At 40.4% G+C, this 20,069-nt stretch overlaps 1 protein-coding gene across 5 annotated transcripts in view; it reads right to left on the bottom strand.

Moving 5' to 3' along the window:
* PHLDB2 (pleckstrin homology like domain family B member 2) overlaps nt 1–20,069 on the bottom strand; it is a 242,544-nt gene that overhangs the window by 53,966 nt on the left and 168,509 nt on the right. For 4 of the 5 annotated variants that reach the window (XM_031663002.1, XM_031663001.1, XM_009199868.4 and 1 more), the window contains 3 exons: nt 8,561–8,944; nt 2,782–2,925; nt 1,568–1,705 (listed from right to left, as the gene is read on the bottom strand). In XM_031663002.1, the coding sequence (XP_031518862.1) occupies nt 1,568–1,705; nt 2,782–2,925; nt 8,561–8,944 (666 nt within the window). Of the gene's footprint in view, nt 1–1,567; nt 1,706–2,781; nt 2,926–8,560; nt 8,945–10,534; nt 12,571–20,069 lie in introns of those variants that run through there. The other variant, XM_009199906.4, reaches the window with a different exon arrangement.

Raw genomic sequence — 20,069 nt, 5'->3', positions numbered from 1 at the left:
GTGTAGAATCTGATACTAATGAGAAATACACAAATAGAATCTGTAGGCCATGCCATATGTGAGACACACAAAATAAATAACTACATGGATTAGGATGGCAGGAGGGTTCACAGGGAACATGATACCCAATTCCTATGTTGCATGAGTTTTCCAATATGACATAAATAGCAATAAAACTACTCTACTATTAATTTAATTAGTATTTACTTGACAGCAAAACATTAACACAAGACATCTGACATCTCCGATGAAGGCTTCTTGCAGAATCTTTGAAAAGCATAGCCATTAACTGAATCCTTCAGTACTGCAGACTTAAGACGGTCAAATCTTTGACTTCATTTTGGCCTTTTAAGAAAAATACACCCACTACCCGAATACTACTTAAAAGTCTAGGGACAGAAAGAACATCCATAAAATTTAATATGAAAAGCCTGTGCAGTTTAATTCTGACATGCTGACAACCAAGAATTAATGTGTAGTATTTAATTTGACTTTTATTTCTGACCATCGCTTTGAGCTCATTCTCTGGCACCAAGATCAAATGCCATTATTTATAGGTCTTAAACAAATAAGAGCCTAAAAAGGAAGTCACGTTCAGCAGAAATACTTTCTACACATTACCACCAGAACTTACTCAAACTAAAAAATTTTTCTTTTTCTCAGTTTAGTGGAGAACATGTTGAGTCAGGAAGAATGTGTTAAAGCTTATTTGCTTTTTCCTTCTCAAATTGGAATTTTATTTTTAGTTTTATTAGAATTTTATTTTTAGTTCAGCTCTAACTCACTCAGAATGGGAGAGGAAAGTAATGTGTATTTCCCAGAGGAAAAAAACACATAAACAGACAAACCAAAAACCCAACTACCATCCTGAATTCTAAAATCTGCAAGTGATTTTTCATACTTTCCCTAATAGATATCAGCCACCATTCAGGTTGTGATCCAAAATGTATACACAGGACCTCTTCCAAGATAAGTGCCAACTGTGCTTCACAGATAGCTTTCTCTGGCAGTGTGTGAGACTACCCCCAGAAGAAAATTTTAGAAATTCCAATACATTTGTAAACAAGCAGTGCACTTGCATTGAAAACAATAGCAAGGCAAAGCGGGTGAGATGGATGGTTCTCATTCATCTGTTTAATAAACAGAAAAATGAAAAGAAATGAGGCAACCCTATTTGAATTTGCTTGAGCCATCCCTGCAGGGCAGCAGTGGTAAAGAACTTCAGTATACTAAAAAAATTACTTAAAAAACACAATGGAATCAGAAAAGCAGAAAGGCCAACGAAAAAAGCAAACAAACAACTCACTCATCTCAAGTAGGATAAAGCTGCCAGGAATGTCGGCTCACAAATTATATGAGCTCTGCTTTCTCAGCATCAGCTGCCCAGTACCTAGCAGTTCTTAGTTTCTGACAATGTAAGATCTTAGGATTTTTCTCTAGTGCCACTGTCTCCAGGAACATGACACACAAATCCAAAACCACAGTAACCCATTCAACATTTAAATTCAATCAATTGGGACCACCACCTTGCCCATAAAAATTGCATCAGAATATAGTTTTCTTTTACCTTGGTCTTTTCACCAACAATGTTCTTTTCCAGTTCAGCTATTTTCCGGTTTAGATGATCCAAAATCTCCTTCTCCTTCATAAGTTCAGTTGTTTCAGATTTCTGTTCTCCATCCAAAAGAGCACATTCCATATCCAACTAAGGACACAAACCAAAGCTCAGAAGTGTTTCACCTTTGGGGATATTCTCAACTGACCACCCTAGAGATACATTTGCAACAGCTACAAATTTGTAAAAGTAATACTGTAGCAGCCAGATCGGGTGCCTGGGAACACTCCAGAGAGCCCATGTGAAATCAGGATTCCCATATAAGAAAGCTAGAGAGCCTAGAATATATTCACTAAAAGAACTAGTTATCTTATCACTTAACTTTTCTACTATAATCCCTCTTCGGCTCACTTCTCAAGGATATTTTGCCTATTTGCTTCGGCTCAAGATCAAGCACAAACCACCATGGGAGCAGCCACGTCTTTTTTTCTTTGTCCCTAGAGCATGGGAAGAGAAAGTTACCCGAGCCCAGCATGTGAGCTCTGCATTCCTCGCAATGCCAGCAGGAGGGGCTTCCAGCATCTCCACGCAAGACAACAGGTGAGCAGTCCCCTAACCACTTAAGGGCCTATTGGTATCATCTGTAAGGACAGACACACAGATCTTCCCTAGGCAGAATTACGTGCCCCTTCTCATGCCATGGGGGTAACATAAAAATTGCCACTGTCTTCTATTATGGTTATGCAATGTGTGTCTGTCTGCTCCCCGCTGGTTTCCAAACCTCTAGAAACCTGGATCTATTTTTGATCCGTCTGTGAATTTCATCATGGTGCCAATGTGATATCCAACTCACAGTAAAGCATGTTCAGAAAACATTTGCTGCATTTGACCTTGAAATGTAAATACAGGGCACCTCAGCTGACAGATCCTCTGTTAGGTCAGAAAGCACATACTAGTTAAGACAAAGTTGGTTGAAGATTCATAAAGTACATTAAAGAGGGCTTAATATGTTTATCTCATCTGGTTGGGAAAAAAAAAAAAAAAAACAGAAAAAAAGGAATGTAGAAAAAGGGTATTTTTACTCTAAACAGGGAACCCACTGAATAAATGGGTTTGCTTATGTTGATGTCTATGTATCTGGACTCCAAAGCCTGTGCATGAATGAGCAGCAATATTTTTAGGCTAAAGGAAAGCAAGAAAAAAGGGAAGAGGGTAAAAAAGTTTACCTCTCTGTAAGATTCATCCATCTGATCATTTATGTCTTTGATTTTTTGTTTAAGTTCCTCGAGGTTGTTCAGAATGACCATCCGGGTTTCTTCCATCGCAGCCAACTCCTGAGATCTCTGTTCTTCACTTATACCCTCTGGGGTCTGCGATTAATCAATACAGAAATGGATTATTCACACTTCAGTTCTAGAATTTCCTAACTTGACTTGTAAACCATCCACAGGTCTAGTGTTTCACAGTCTCCATGCCTGTGTAGATTTTAAAAGCATCCCTGAAATTGCACGCTTGGAGCTCTGATGTGTTTTTCCCACATTATGCCATCCTCAGCAGTTAGGCTCTCAGGGGAGTTCAGACAAACCAATTTCAATTCATCAGTGCATATCCTTTTGAAGCTAAAAGAACTAAGAGATTACACAGATAAGAAAGGTGTGGTACATAGAGATTGAGATGACTTTTCCAAAGTTATAGAGAAAGTTCAGCGTAACAGAGAACTGGAACTGACAGAAGACTTGTGGCATCTTCCTCTGGGATCCCTTGGGCATGATGCTGTGGTCATTACAAGCACAATATTCTTTCCCATCTTCCAGGGGAGGACATCTCCTACAAAAGCCTCTTGAATCTCTAGACATACTGTTCGGTCTCGCTGCTAGGGTTATCTGCAAATGAGCATTCAGGCTTCTGTATTTCCTTCTCAACACAAGTTAGAAAAGCAAGGGCACATTACTTTGGGGAGCCATAAAATGACTTAAAACTACACACTCAGTATTAAATTAATTGATGCTTTGTTTTTGTGTTAGTGCACAATTTCCTCTCTTTGTCCTATAGACCTTCTTGCTATATAGCATGTAAGACAATCCCTAAAACAGGACACTGGCCACCATTCGTAAAATAATTTCATGGAAAAACTGGTTCATCGGCAAGAAATAAGAAAGTCAAGAAACAAATTAAGTGAGAGAGTGCATAGTTACACTCCTGAATGGAGCGATGACAGATGCCCAGGGAAGAGGGCAATATTGTAGATCACACACACAGTCAAAATGTGACTGTTTATTGTTCAAGAAGAGAATGGAGTGAATTACAAATAGCCTCTTCTTTCTAGAATTTCAGGTTAGTTATCTTGGATATCACCTGGTAGAGACCAATCTTTCTATATATACTATATGTTAGTATGTTAGTATGAAAATATTATTTATTTAAATTATCCCTTTTTGAAAAAGTAGTTTTTTTGGATCAGCAAGTCAATAATTATACAGTTTCACAATGAAAATTGAAAAAAGCAGCCCAGTTGAGTAAATTACTGAATTTGTCACTAATTGTTAAAAAAAACCTTCGAATTAACCCTCCAAGAAAACCCATTAAGTTTAGTATACTTCACTAGGTTCACTTAATTTATTTGAGAATTCTGATAATACATTTAAGAAGCCATCCATCATGTCATATTCTGTACTCTATTCATATTTATATTCTTTACTCTACTTTGTAGCTTTTTAAAGTGATTCAACGATTCAGCATTTAGTACCTCAGCTTTGTTAGGACGAAGGTAAGCAGCTCTTCCAAGCTTTGACATTTAGCCCTTTAATTGTCATCTTACATGCAATATATCTTATCAACTAATAAAACAACTGTTGACCTTTTTATCAGAGACAATAAAGCTCATTGTCCTAATACTAAGGTGCCTGTTTTAAGCTGTGAGGAACGCCTGCAACAGTGAAATGGCATTCCAGAATCACTGTGAGTAATCCTGGCAGGAAAGCCTCACCAAGGGCAGTATCCTGTTGGGTCAAGATTACATATTAGGTTTCTACTTCCAACATGGCTTAAAGATACCTCTCTCACAGGTGGACGCAAGGCATTAAGAAAAACACACAACAACAGAACAATCTGCAAAACTCTAAACTTTATAAGCATGTAGGGGGTAAAGATGGTTAATAGTGGGAATCACCTGCATAATTCAAAGTTTTTAGAAAGTTTATCACAATAGATATGTTTAATAATAGGCAACTTAAGAGTCTGTTTAGAGCAATAAATGCCATCTAGGAAACGTTTGTATTTTTTTTTTCTAAGTTATTTATAAGAAGCAAAATCTCCAGGAAGTATTCTAAAACCAAACGCTTTATGATAGAATGAGGGTGAGGACAATGTAATCTCATTTATTCACCAAAGAAAACCAATAGAAAGCCAAGGTGTGGTAGCCACTGAGTAGCTTTCAGTTTTACAGTGACAGAGAACATTGTAATTTTAAACATATGCCCTTCATTTTAATTTCTCTGGGAATTTTTTTTTCCAGTAATGGACAGGAATCTAACAGTGACGTGTTTTAATAAGCACATTACACGTGTATGTGCATCCTCTAATATGTTATCTTTGGGGAAACTTGATCCACACAGGAAAGAGGAGAGATGTTAGGGGAAACGACACTTTCTGCTTGCCCCTTTTTCACAGATTTCTTCTTAAAACCCTTTTGCAGCCAAAGGAGAGAGGGGTGCAAAGGACTCAAAAGCAGAAAGATGAGCCACTTTCCGGACAACTTTTACCTCAAGAGGTGGTTCACAGAGGCCAACTAAAATTAGCATATTTCCAAAATCATCAGCATCTGTAAGTGTTACATAAAGCAAGTTCTTGATCGGTAACTCTCAGGTTTCCTATATATCATTAAGATTGTTTTGTATAGTTAAGTCAACTTACAGTGTTTTTCACACTCCTCTCTTCTCCATTTATCCCTAAATCGATTATTAACATTGTACTTTGTTAGGCAAATACTCCAGTGTGGAAATTAATTGAAGAGAAAGAGCATGCGAAACAAATAGGAGGTTTTTTGTTTTTGTTTTTTTTTTTTAAAAGAATTTCCTATCAGCTGTCTCAAGTTAATATCTAACTTCAGAAAGTAATAAGTAAAAAAAGTTTCTTGGAACCCATCAGCCTCCCTCACTTGTACTCTTTCTACGCTGCTGTGTGGTAACCTGGGTGTCCTTGATGTTTCCTGCCTCTAAAAGATGCAGAGTCTTACCTCTCTTGCAACAACAGATGCTGCACTAAGCTTCAGGGGCCTCCTATTCCACAATTACATGCTGAGCAATTAAAAACATCTGCCAAGATCTGCTCACGTACACACCAACAGCATTCTTGTCATAGCCCTCTCTAGGAGGAAACCTGTCTTCCAAAAGAGAGTCTTTAGAGAGAGCACGCAGCTTAATGTCCTTAACAAAAAACTCGCAGATCTCCATAAAGGAAGAGCTGTGAAAAGATTTAAAATCAAAAGGAAGCCAAGGGTTTCTAAAGAAGCCCAATGGCTGATGAGGACAGCTCAACTTTTCAAGTGATGGGTCATTTACTGTGCCTGAACAGCAACAACTTTTGATTCCTCCCTGCCCCAATTTTCTTCCCTATCCTGGTTTCTAACCAGGAATGTTCAGAATTACTCTCCATTGAGAATTAGTAAGGTAAACACGGTCACTAGCAAAAAGAAGGGATGGGTAGGGCTCAGTGGCTCACCCTTGTCATCCCAGCACTTTGGGAGGCCGAGGCAGGTGGATCACTTGAGGTCAGGAGTTCGAGACAGGCCTAGCCAACATGGTGAAACCTCGTCTCTACTAAAAATACAAAAATTAGCCAGGCATGGTGGCGTGCGCCTGTAGTCCCAGCTACTCGGGAGGCTGAGGCAGGAGAATCGCTTGAACTGGGAGGCAGAGGTTGCAGTGAGCCTCGATCGCACCATTGCACTCCAGCCTGGGTGACAGAGCGAGACTCTGTCTCAAAAAAAAAAAAAAGAAAGAAAAAAGAAGGGATTGTTCTCCAACATGTATTCAACAGTCCAAAGTTCTGATGTGTATAATGGAAAAACTCACTACGTAGATAAGGATTTCTGACTAGGAACATTCAGTGTAAAAGTCTTGCTGTAGCTAAACAAACACACAAACTCCCCAGAACAATGTCCATGTGATAAATTACTGCCAGGATTTAGTACCATGACAGTATCTTTCTCTTCAACAGTCAATGTGTTCTTCTCTTACAACAAAAGATTAACTAAAGAATCTCACAGTTGAACTTAATAGTAACTGTGAATTAAGCAAATCAATACATTAATCCTACTTATTCCTAAATAAGAAAATCCACCTCGTGAATACGGTATCTGCTTTTTCCTCCTATTTACTATTTTTGTTATTCTAATTTTAGTCTAATAAAATTTACATCTTTCATTGTAAGCTCCTTCAAATCATTATTAAAAGTGGAGAAATTTAAAACCTAAATTGTTGTAGAAAAAAATTCTTAACCTGTGTGAAAAAAACGTAATAACAAAAGATTTTGGGGTTCTGAGTCCTGTAGAAAAAGAAAAAGAAAAAAACATTTTAAAAGATTTTTCCTTAAACTCCATTTAATAAATCCTCAAAGGACAACTTTTTTTTTTTTTGAGACGGAGTCTCGCTCTGTCGCCCAGGCTGGCGTGCAGTGGCACAATCTTGGCTCACTGCAAGCTCCACCTCCCGGGTTCTCGCCATTTTCCTGCCTCAGCCGCCGGAGTAGCTGGGACTACAGGCTCCCGCGACCATGCCCGGGGAATTTTTTGTATTTTTAGTGGAGACGGGGTTTCACCGTGTTAGCCAGGATGGTCTTGATCTCCTGACCTCATAATCCGCTCGTCTTGGCCTCCCAAAGTGCTGGGATTATAGGCATGAGCCACGGCGCCCGGCCAATGACAACATTTTTAAACCAACATACACAACCAGAAGACTAGTACTTATGTGTACAAATAAATCTTTTATGTCCAAAAAATATAAATAAAGTCAAAATAAAGACTACTTATGATAAAAGGCTAATCTGCTTACCACAAACAGCTCTTACTACTCAGTGAAATACAAGACAAATAAAACAATTAAAAAAATGGGTGAAGAACATGAATAAGTGGGTCAAATTACAAATAATAACTAAAAATATGAAAAGATCCCCAACTTGATGCATAATTGAAGAAAAGCAAATTAAACTTCTATCAATTTGGCTAATTGAAAAATTTTGACAATATGCAACCTTGGCAAGTGTATGGAGAACAAGGTGTGCATATAAACTTAGTCAAAGTGTCACCTGGATATATAGGCTCTTTTTTTAATATGGTCTTTTGGAAGTACAGTTTGGAAATATTGAGTAAAATGGAAAATACACAAACTCTTTGACCCAGCAATTCCACTTTTAGTAAGTGATCCCACAGACACATTTGCAGAATTGTGCAAATATATATATGCTATAATATTTGCTGCATATGGATTTTATTAGCAAAAAAACCTGAAAATAAATGGTAGTTGCAAACAAAAGAAAAGCAATTGGTCATTAAAAAGAATGAGGTAGAGCTGTGTATACTAATATGGAAAGATGTCCAAGGCATTTAGTGAGGGAAGAAAAGTACAGAACACTATGTATGTGTGTCTGTCTGTCTATGCCTATAACAGCCATATATACACAGAAAATATTAGGAAGGCAGGTAAGATGATTTTAGCACCAGTTTTACACCTGCTTATTACTCAGATGCGCAACTGAAAGGGTGCAGGGAGAAGAGAAATGTTCTTTCTTTCTACTTTCTGTGCTGCTACATTTTTTTACAGTGCAAATGTGTTACTTTACAGTAAACACCCTAATTTGCTGCACCTTGCTCAGCTAATGACCTCTTAAATGGAAACTTTACTGAAAACATCCTGGATAATCAGCCTGATAAAATCACCAGTTTCCATGTCAAAGCATATGTACAGCCCTAGGCCTTAAATCTTAATGTCTTTGCTGGGCCAACATTACCTTTGGTAGGATACTTAGATAAGAGGATTCGCTGGAAGCTTTCGGAAAGGTGGAGGATGGTGGTGGCGGAGTCCGGGTGAGGTCGCTGAGTAGTTCATCATTCCTGGTGCTCCTGGGGGTAAAGAAGCTGGCACTGCTCTGAGTGAGACTCCCACAGCTTGCCAAGTCTGCATCAGGGAGAGAGTCTTTCCGGTGACACCTGTATCTTGTGTCAGGGCTCAGGAGGGCTTCTTCAAACACAGACTCCTCATCAGAGAGCTGCAGCTTCTCAAGCTCCTTGTTGATTTTCTGCACATCTGCCACAGTGGTCCCAGTAGATAAGCGACTGTCAGGCTTTGTGTATTCAGCACAGAGACTGAGGATGGTCTCCAGACGCTGTCTCTCCTAGAACACAGAGAGGAGGGGGAGGTCAGGGGGTTTGTGAGAATGAACACAACTCCAAATAAAAAGACTGAAGAGGCTGGGACAACTGGTGCTGGCATTCCTTACATAAACCCACAAACACTTGGCTGGTGATGATTTTCATAATCTTTGACTGATGCATTTAAAGATCCAGGTGAAATGGGGTTTAACAATGCCCAACTTTCCTGCCAAACTCAATTCTGGCTTCTACTCTCTCCCCTTTATTGGTATATCACAGGCTGGCCCTAGCACACATCAGCACTCAGTAAGCGTTTTCATGACTTATCAATTCCCCCAGGTTTCTGAAGGGTGAGGTTAGGGAGAAAGACAAGGTCTTACCCTGTCCCAAAGGCTGGAGTTCAGTGGCACAATCATAGCTCACTTTAATTCCTGGACTCAAGTGATCCTCCTGCCTCAGCCTCCCAAAAGTCACTGAGATTACAGGCACGTGCCATTGCACCAAACTCATTTTTTTTTTTAAACCTCCATTTCCTGTCTATCCTCCTTCCCACCCTCTACTTATCTACCTTCAACAATATCTAGCTTTTTCATCACTACTGACTTAATATTTGTGCTTAAAATTAATTCTCTAACTTCCTAAATATTATCCTACTGTTAGACTGTGTGCTAGACCCACAAAGACAAAAACAGCTACTTACTGAATCTTTTAATTTAAAAGACTTATCTATGTCTTCAATTTTTTTTTCTTGAAAATTTTGAAAATTTTCAAAACTTTTTAATGCCTGGTCACCATATAATGGTCTTTCTCTACTAATTTCTTATATAATTAAAATTGTAAAAAAGATAGAATGTTGCACTAAAATGAAGAACATTTCACATTAAGTCCAGATAGACCCGGATGTAACTCAAATTCAGAGGTCATTAAATCTTTGATTAATTTAGCTAGAAAATAAAATTTGTTTTTTAAAAATAAATACATAGGCCATTGATGTCTATAACATTACTACAATCTTACCAGACTCCCCATGCAACAGATAGATATTTATGATTTTGAACTTTAAGTTAATTATATAGTTTGTGAGCAACAGGATATAATTTGCGAAATGCTTCTCTGCTTCTCATAAACCTAGACAGCATTGCTTAAGGTAGGAAATCTCAACATCTTTACCTTTCACGTTAATTCCAAGGCCAAAGTGAAAAAAGAACTAAAAACAAAAACCATCTGTTGTGATCACATTTACCACACTGAGAAGAGGCTTCACACGTTCTCCATAGAAAAACATTTTCCAAACTGCTTATCAGCAATAAAGCAGAAAAATATTAAGCATCACTGGACTGCTGTTCTCATTTCAATTGCAGCTAACTTGTAAAGACAAACTTTATAAGACAATTAGCTCTTTATTAGTTGATGCTATTAACAAGTAGAAAAGTCAAATAGAACAGACCAACATAACTCCTTAGGTTCCATTAAATACATTACTTAAATGACAAGACAGATATTTAAGGTATATCTGACTTACATTTGCCCTTTAAAGTAATCCCCCAACAAAAAAATAAAAGAGCAATAGCTTCATCAAAAGGACTAATAAACTAGTTCCTATAAGCTCGCACCTCCCTTTCACTGCCTGAACTTCTGGACTCCAGCTGCAGCTCCATCCTCATGGCCTCTTCCCACGGCAGGCACTCATAGCTACACACTCTCATCTTGGGCTCTTCTGCACCCTGTCCATCCAGGAGCCCTGGTACTTATTTATCTCTGCAGTTTCTACCAGCTGCCAAGCCCTGCCCACCTCAGCTTTATAGGGAGGAAGCGGGGGTGGGGTGGGGGGAACATAGCCTTCATTGCCTTATTTTAAACTTCTCCAACAATCTGGAAAAGTCTACAGGGGCATATGCAAAAACAACCTCCAAGAGCATACGTAAGGAGAGGGAGAGGGACAAGATGCTGCATTTTACTTCTCAATAGCGTCTATATTAGAGGCGAGTCTCTAAAGAAAAGTTCTTTTTCTGCCACTTGGGTAATTAAGTTGAAGCATCTAAACTCAGTCTTTCCTAATCTTTTTAGTATAACATGTATATATTAGCCTTGGCATAAACATTTGAGATTATCTGAAAGTTGTCCATTTCCAATTACCTGGGCACTAAGGTGTGGTGTTCAAAAGCATGAAAGATATTTCTGTCTGGCCTGGAATACATAGAAAAATTCATTCCTCCCACATGGCCTTCCCAAAATAGTTTCTTTTTCTGCCAGTGGTATTGCTTAATTCCAAAGGGAATAAATGATCCCAGCCTTAAGATGAATGCTATTTCAGACAGTGAAACGCAGTATTCAAAGGCTTGTGCACAGGAAGTTTGGTCTACTGGTATGTGTTTCTCTCTATTCTTATCACCCCATTCACAGCCAATCTGTCCAAGTTTGAATTACTGACACAGGCAGCATTGCTGCCCACGAGTTTAAAAGAAATCCAGGTTGTGCTGAGACACATTGGCCCTATACAAGCTGCACCAAAGAAAAATAAACTGATGTCCAAAGTGCGTCAGAAGAAAGTCTGTAAGGCATTACAAGAAGCCTTTAAAGGAAAACTCTGAACAGAAATTACTCTCATAAGATAATTCTCCCTTCAGCCTTCTGCACTCTGGAGTCTTGTTCCTTCCATCATGCCAATAGCCTCCAACCTGCATGACCCAAATCCAGAACGACCATTCCAGACCAGAACCTTTTAAGAATCAGAGGGCACTGTTAATAATTATGCTGGAACCTCAAATGCAAACTGGGATTGGTCCTGGCAAACTGTGATGTCCGTCTCCCCACTTAAAACCAAACTTTCTTTGAAGCTTCACCTAACAACCTGCTATTTAGCAAGTCGAGAGGCTGGCTGCCCTCTGAGATTTCCAAATCCTACCCACCTTTCCAAACCAGCAATCTACTGTTCATTCTCTTGAAAAGTCACAAGTACAGAGTCTACATACCTTAATGGTCCAAAATATCAGTGCTAAGAATTTAGAAAATAGGTCATCTTGAATCAAATTATTTTACATACATTTTTATTTTTTTCGCCCTTCCCATTTCTCCTTTTCTTCATCTCTATCTCCCATATATATCAAAGGAAGTGTTGAAGGAGACACAAGATTTTAGACAGTATACCTGAAGAAAACTGTGTGCAGTTTTTCACTTAGAGGTTAAAGGGGAAAAAAAAGGTGATGGGCTAGGGGTAAGTTTTTTGACCTCTGAGCTTTTTTCCATCTTTAGAGGAATGTGTGTGACATTGTTCCCACTGCAGATTCACTGTCCTCAGGAGAGGATACCATCCATCTCTTATACCCATCCAGGGCCCCTGTAACTAACACCAACTAGTCTAGGTCACAGGATGGTAGACATACTGCACAAATACATACATTATGCAGAAAACCAACCGCTGACACTTAAGCACAGGTGAAATCTTTGCTAAAAACCTTTTGTTATAACTAAGTATGTTGGGTCACGTATTACTTAAAACAAAAGGTCAACCTTTAATTTTTAGATATAATTTAGTTGAAATGGGATTTTTTTAGGAGGACCTATTGTAACTGGTGTGACCATATGTTTATTGTGGCTCTATTCACAGTAGCAAAGACTTGGAACCAACCCAAATGTCCATCAATGATAGACTGGATTAAGAAAATGTGGCACATATACACCATGGAATACCATGCAGCCATAAAAAAGGATGAGTTCATGTCCTTTGTAGGGACATGGATGAAACTGGAAACCATCATTCTCAGCAAACTGTCGCAGAAAACCAAACACCGCACGTTCTCACTCATAGGTGGGAACTGAACAATGAGAACACTTGGACTCTGGAAGGGGAACATCACACACCGGTGTCTGTCGTGGGGTGGGGTGGGGGGAGGGATAGCATTAGGAGATATACCTAATGTAAATGACGAGTTAATGGGTGCAGCACACCAACATGGCACAAGTATACATATGTAACAAACCTGCATGCTGTGCACATGTACCCTAGAACTTAAAGTATAATAAAAAAAAATACATTCAATAACTGGTGTGACTTGATTTCTCTCTTCTGTTAGCCCCAGGACTTCGATGTCTCCATAACCTTCAGTTCAACAAAGGTCTACTAACTTACTTATTGTCTAGTAGCATGCTGGGGATCCATAAATGAAAAAAGATGGCAAGATGAAAATTTTTTTCTTTTTTTTCCTGAGACAAAGTCTGTCAATGTCACCCAGGCTGGACCACAGTGGTGCACTCATAGCTCACTGTAAGCCTCGACCTCCTGGACTCAAGGGATCTTCCCACCTCAGCCTCCAGAGTAGCTAGGACTCCAGGCATGCACCCTTGCCCAGCTAATTTTTTAATTTTTTGGAAGAAAGACGGCATCTTGCTATGTTGCACAGGCTGATCTCAAGCTCCTGGACTCAAGCAATCCTCCTCTCACCTTTGCCTCTCACATGACACACTGCACACAGCAAAACATAGCATTTCTACCCTCAGTTCTTTAACAGGAGGCACAAATAGGTGATCAGTTATAAAAGCAGTGATAACAGAAGTTTATAGACAACCTATGAGTTCAGATGGGGAAACAGTACACAAAAATTACAGAAAAACAAATTTGAGTCCTCAAGGATAAATATGAGTCTGTCTGGTCTACTGGGACACTGGGTTGGGCAGGGCATTTCCACAAAAGCACCACAGAAGCAAAGGCATAGAGCTGTGGCATATCATGGTATGCTCAGAGATAAACCACTAGTATGTGGCTAGAGAGATGGGGTCTTTTGGGGAAAGAGGGATGAGGTACCTGCACAGAAATGGGCCACATGTCTTCCTCTTAGGGATTACAACAGCCCTAAAGTAAGTTTTGGAAACAACAAGTCAGGAACCCTGGTCTAAAAGTGAGTGGCGGAATGAGAAAAGCTGGTGCTGACAGCAAGTATGCAGACTTTCCAGGATTCCATGTACAAACCCTGATGTTTCAATTAGATAATGACAGAAAGGAGGGAAAACAGAAGCAATGGTTCAAAGTCGGTTATATGGGTCTGTTTTAGAGATAAATCCTTGAGGGTAGTAACTGGGCTATTACCATCAGTTCACCTCTTTCTGGACACAGGGTAAGGTGGCTCCTCTCTTCCTCACCCTCAAACTGGATATGGCCCTCAGACTTGTACCAGCCAATGAAGTGTGAAAAGCAAGGTGTATCACTTCTGCATGAACAACAGCCAGGGCACGATTCGTCACATGCCGTGCTCTAACATGGCACAGTGGCTCTCCGGATGGAGTTGGTTCCATCGGGGCTGGGCGCAAAGTGAGGAAACGTGGAGCAGAGGCCTCTTTTAGCCCACACTAGTCCTGGAGTGTAAGAAAGAAATAGACCTGCATTTAAGTCTTGGAGATAATTTTTTAAATTTTATTAATGGACTTCTACATTATGACTAATAAACCATGTACAATTTCAGGCAGAACACTTTTCTAAAACTTAGAGATGAGGGACTCAGGCATCCTACTAAAGAAAGCTCAGTTACTTATTGGGTAATAAATAATTTGTCTTTGCCCAAAGAGAGGTCTGACCTTTGCCGTTGGCGTCTGGGAGATAATCTATGTTGTAGTCAACTGCAGTGTCTTTGTTTAGGGTAGAGTGGGCCACATGTGATGATCTCAGGGTATAGCTGGCCACTCCAGAAAGACCAATTATGTGATTTAGTGTGGGGGCCTTGGGTCATGGGGTATCAGTCAACCTGGAGACTGAAATTAACCATGTGGGAAACTGATCAATCAGTAATGCTTATGTGATGAAGTCTCAATAAAAACTACGGTAGGGCCGGGCGTGGTGGCTCACGCCTGTAATCGCAGCACTTTGGGAGGCCAAGGCGGACGGATCACAAGATCAGGAGTTTGAGACCAGTCTGACCAACATGGTGAAACCCCGTCTCTACTAAAAATACAAAAATTAGCCGGGCGTGGTGGCAGGTGCCCGTAATGCCAGCTACTCAGGAGGCTGAGGCAGGAGAATCACTTGAACCTGGGAGGTGGAGGTTGCAGTGAGCTGATATCACACCACTGCACTTCCAGCCTGGGAGACAGAGCAAGACTCTATCTCAAAAACAAACAAACAAACAAAACTACGGCAAAATCCCATCTCCACAAAAAATGCAAAAATTAACCAGGCGTGGTGGCTGACGCCTATAGTCCCAGCTACTTGGGAGGCTGAGGCTGTAGGATCACTTAAGCCCAGGAGGCAGAGGTTGCAGTGAGCCGATATAGCACCACTGCACTCTAGCCTGAGAGACAGAGGGAAACCCTGTCTCAAAAAAACAAAACAGAAAAAAATAGCTGGGCATGGTGGCTCACGCCCATAGTCCCAAAACTTTGGAAGGTTGAAGCGTGTGGATCACCAGAGGTCAGGAGTTTGAGATCAGCCTAATATGGTTAAACCCTGTATCTACTAAAAATACAAAAATTAGCCGGGAGTGGTGGTGGCCGCCTGTAGTCCCAGCTACTCCGGAGGGTGAGACAGGAGAACTGCTTGAACCCAGGAGGCAAAGGTTACAGTGAGCCCAGTCGTGCTACTACACTCCAACTTGGGCAACAAAGCAAGATTCTCAAAAAATAAACAAACAAACAAAGAATCTGTGGGTACTACAGCTTGGGTAAGCCTCCCTATCATGTGCACACTATCACCTACCAATGCTTAATGCTGGTAGAGTAACACATTCTGACCTCCAGGAAAAGGACATGGAAGTGTTGCCTTTGGAACTCTTTGGACTCTGCCCTGTGTGTCTCTTTCTTCAGCTAATCTTTATCTGTATCCTTTCCCTATAGTGAAACGTAACTGTGCTTATAATAGCTGTCAATGGGTTTTGTGAGCCTTTCTAGTGAATTATCGAATCTGAGGGTGGTCTAGGAAACCCCAGAACTTGCGGTTGGTGTCAGATGTGGGGGAAATCTTGTGTAGAGACACTGCTCTTCAGCCTTGTCACTGGCTTTCACATTTACACAAACATTGTCTTAGTATTGTTTTTCTTTTTTTATCAGTTTAGGACAAATGATCTCATTTGTATATAAAAGTAAGGGGTTTTTATCATTTGGTTTTACAAATTATCTTTATGGAAGTCAGTTCAAAGTCTAGCTTCTCAGCCAGACATTATTTGATTTTATACACTGGCTGGGAAGTTTGCCTTCAGGCTTGTGGTCAGGAAAACACTTTACTCTGCTACTCTTAGTTTAAACAGCATACGAACGTATGTGTGCACCACCAGTAGGGCGGAGCTGGAAAGAGGAAACGAAAGTGTAACGGCTTTGTGTGACTATGTCTGCTCTGGAGGCAACTGTTAAGTTTTTGGAGAATGTGACAGCCACTAACCAACATTTGTTATGTGCAGATTACTATTGACATTTTGTATGCTATATGCCTATTCTCCTGAAGAATAATAGATAACTGTACTGAGAGTGAGACATATGTGAATAACTAGGACAGCATTTACCACTCATTGATTTTCGATACCCACTTCTCAAACACGCTCAATACACTTACATACACAAACACACTGCCTAAGGAGACCAAGGCCATTCCGCTTAAATTCCCTAGACTTCCCTCCTCTATCTTTGTCCATCTAGTCCTCCTTTCTTCAATGTACTATAGTGGCTAAATGCATGAACTCTGGAGCCAGACCACTTAGGTCTGAATCTGGGTTCTGTAGCTACCTGTGTGACCCTGGCCAAGCTATTTAGCTTCTTTGTGTCTCCGTTTCCTCATGTATAAAACAGGATTACTAGAATATCTACCTTCTTGGGTTATCACGAGGATTTATATATATGAATGTATACAGTTATGTGTCGCTTAACAATGGGGATATGCTCTAAGAAATGTAAGGTTAGGCTGTTTCATTTTTGTGCAAACATCAGGGTGTACTTACTCAAACCTATATAGTATTAGCCTACAACATACCTAGCCTATATTGTATAGTCTATTGCGCCTGGGCTACAAACTTGCAAAGCATGTTACTGCACTGAACGTTGTAGGCAATTGTAACACCATGGTAAGTACTTCTGTATCTAAACAGACCTAAACATAGAAACTACACTAAAAATATGGTATTACAACCTTATAGGACCACTATCATATTTGTGGTCCATCATTGACCAAAATATCTGTACACATAACAACATTCCAGTTAACAAAGTGCTACATATACAAAGGTAGTCCTATAAAATTATAATGGGTATTATCTGCCATTCTCTAACCCGAAAAACATAAAGGAAAAAAAGATTATAATGGAGCTGAAAATTCCTATTTTTTAATGACATAATAGCTGTTGTAACATCATAGTGCAACATATTACTCATGCGCTTTTGGTGATGCTGATGTAAACAAACCTAATGCAAAACATGTTGAGGAATCCCTAGCTTACCCATGGGGTGACCCTCCCAAAGGTAGCTCAGACTTTAAGGTTGGGTGCGGTGGCTCATGCCTATAATCTCAGCACTTTGGGAGGCCAAGGTAGTGGATCACTTGAGGCCAGGAGTTTGAGACCAGCCTAGCCAACATGGTGAAACCCTGTCTCTACCAAAAATACAAAAATTAGCTGGGCGAGGTGGCACACACCTGCAGTCCTAGCTACTTGGGAGGCTGAGGTGGAGGGATCGCTTGAGCCTGAGAGGCAGAGATTACAGTGAGCCGAGATCACACCACTGCACTCCAGCCTGTGTGACAGTCAGACACTGTCTCAAATAAATAAATGACTTTAAAAAAAACAGAAAGCCAATCTCTTCACACATTACATCAGACCCCAAGTGAAAGGGTTACTGTCTACTTTAGAATTCTCATGCATTTAAATGATTCTCACCTATCCCCAGAGCAAAATAGTCAACGGCAGTTAGCTAAAACTCACAGAGTGCTTGCTGAGTGCCAGACACAATCCCCATCTTTTTTTTAATTTTTATTTTTCATAACTTTGTGGGGGTAGTTTTATCTAATCCCCATTTAACAGATGAGGAAAGTGAGGCACAGAGAGATTTAGAAACCTAATTAGAGAGCCCGCTCTCATGCAACTAGTGGCCAGTGTAGATAATAGGAAAAATCATTGCTGTTCTCTTCCATAATATACTTTTGCAAGATGATGAAATCGCCTAACAATGCATTTCTCAGCAACACATTCCCATCGTTAAGCAACGCATGACTGTTCATATATGACACTTAGAATGGTGTCTGGGACACAGTAAACAGCATGAGCATTAGCTCAGTTATCTGAGGAGAGTCTCAGTCTTTCCAACAGGAAGCCCTCTGCCTGCACCACTGCCCCCTGTTCCCACAGTCCTGTGGCTTTGCTCTATGGATTACTCCTTCTCCTACACCTTTTCCTCTCTGGTGATTCCTTCTCCTCTGTCTGAAAATGTACTCAAGTCCCACTCTCCCCTCAAAATAAACAAAAAGCAATCTTGATCAGATTATCCAGTAGATCTACCCTTCTACTTCCCTAATTCCCCTCTCACCCCCACCACACCTACACTCCCTATCTCCAAGAAGCTGCTAATGCTCAGCACTTCCATCTCCACTCATTCCCAGCGCTTTGCAATCTGGGGCAGCACGCTCCTGCCTTTATGCAGATTGGACGCCCTGAATGAGAAGGGGCATTTCGCACTTTCCCCAGGAAAATTAGAAGTAAAATGACCAGAAATAAGCGAAGCGCTTAGAAATAAAGATATCAGGACTACAGTAGGCTCGGTGCCTCTCTCTGTCATCTTATTATTTTAATGATTTGTGGAATAAATTGACTTCTTACCTCCACAGAACTCTTGGACTTTTTTTTTTTTTTTTTTTTTTGAGACAGGGTCTCACTCTGTCACCCAGGCTGTAGTGTAGTGTTGCAATCTTGGCTCACTGTAACCCCCGCCTCCTCTCGGGTTCAAGCAATTCTCCCACCTCAGCCTCCCATGTAGCTGGGATTATAGGTGCCTGCCACCACACCCGACTAATTTTTATATTTTTAGTAGAAATGGGGTTTTGCCATCTTGGCCAGGCTGGTCTCGAACTCCTCACCTCAAGTGATCTGCCTGCCTGGGCCTCCCAAAGTGCTGGGATTACAGGTGTGGGCCACTGTGTCCAGCTGGACTTTAAGAGCAGAATCTGTATATCAGATTAAGTAGAAAGAATACAGAGTTGGATTTGAAGTTGACATTTACCAGACCTATAACACAGTTATGATTTTTTTTAATCAAGTTCAACCTTTCAAGCCTCAATTACAATGGTCTATAAAACAGAGATGAGAAGATTAGGACCTCCCCTTGGGATCCTGGAAGAATTCAGTAAGGAACTGTGTGTGAGAACATGTGATGCACTATGTACTTTCAAGTCTAAAGGCGGTGCCAGTCTTGAAGTAGGTGCTCGCTGTTTGTCAGTCATGGTTAGGATGGTTTCTGTCAAAAGTGTGAAGTGAACTAGATAATTATCTTGTAGACCCCGAGGGACCATCTCTAGTACTGATTAACAAGCACACCTAAAAACTAAACCCAATTATTTTCAGGGAAAGGAAATACAGGAAAAATATGTTGTTATGCAGCCAAATGTCTCCCTGAAAAATCTGTGGGGTTTCTTCGGCTATCTAGACGGACAGAGAATTCCCTCAGGGCCACCAACTCCCTGCCCTGTGGTCCACCTGCCTCTGCCCCTGGCAACAGAGCTCTGCCCAGTTGCCATAGTAACCTGGGGAAAAAGGCATCTTGTCATTTGGTCCTCCCACGCTCACCACTACAGAGCAACATATATTCCCTCCAGCATACTAAGTCCAGTGGAGTAGCTTCTAGAAAGAACTACCCTCCAAAGAATCCACTGTCTTATTAAGGACACATATTTCACCCTTGACATAAAACCCAGGCTTCTATTCACATTGCCCCTGGCTCCACCTTAAACTTCAGAGACATGGGTGTCCCCACCTTACTGAGGGCCCGCATCATTCAAATACCTGAGGAACTTTCTCATATTCTGCCTTACTCATACTTAGAAGAAGAAATTTAGTTCTTTCATTCTTATCTCATGAACCAATTCCTCACCTGCGTTTTTAAAAATTACTATCACACACAAAAAAATACAAATAAAAATTATGATTACTCAGAAGTCTCTCTAAACCTATTGTGGTTTGGTAGCTTTCCAAT

This window comes from Papio anubis, chromosome 2 (genome assembly GCF_008728515.1).
Source record: "Papio anubis isolate 15944 chromosome 2, Panubis1.0, whole genome shotgun sequence".
Lineage (NCBI taxonomy): Eukaryota > Metazoa > Chordata > Mammalia > Primates > Cercopithecidae > Papio > Papio anubis.
The sequence above is the reverse complement of the archived record's forward strand: the minus strand, read 5'-3'. Positions and strand labels throughout refer to the sequence as shown.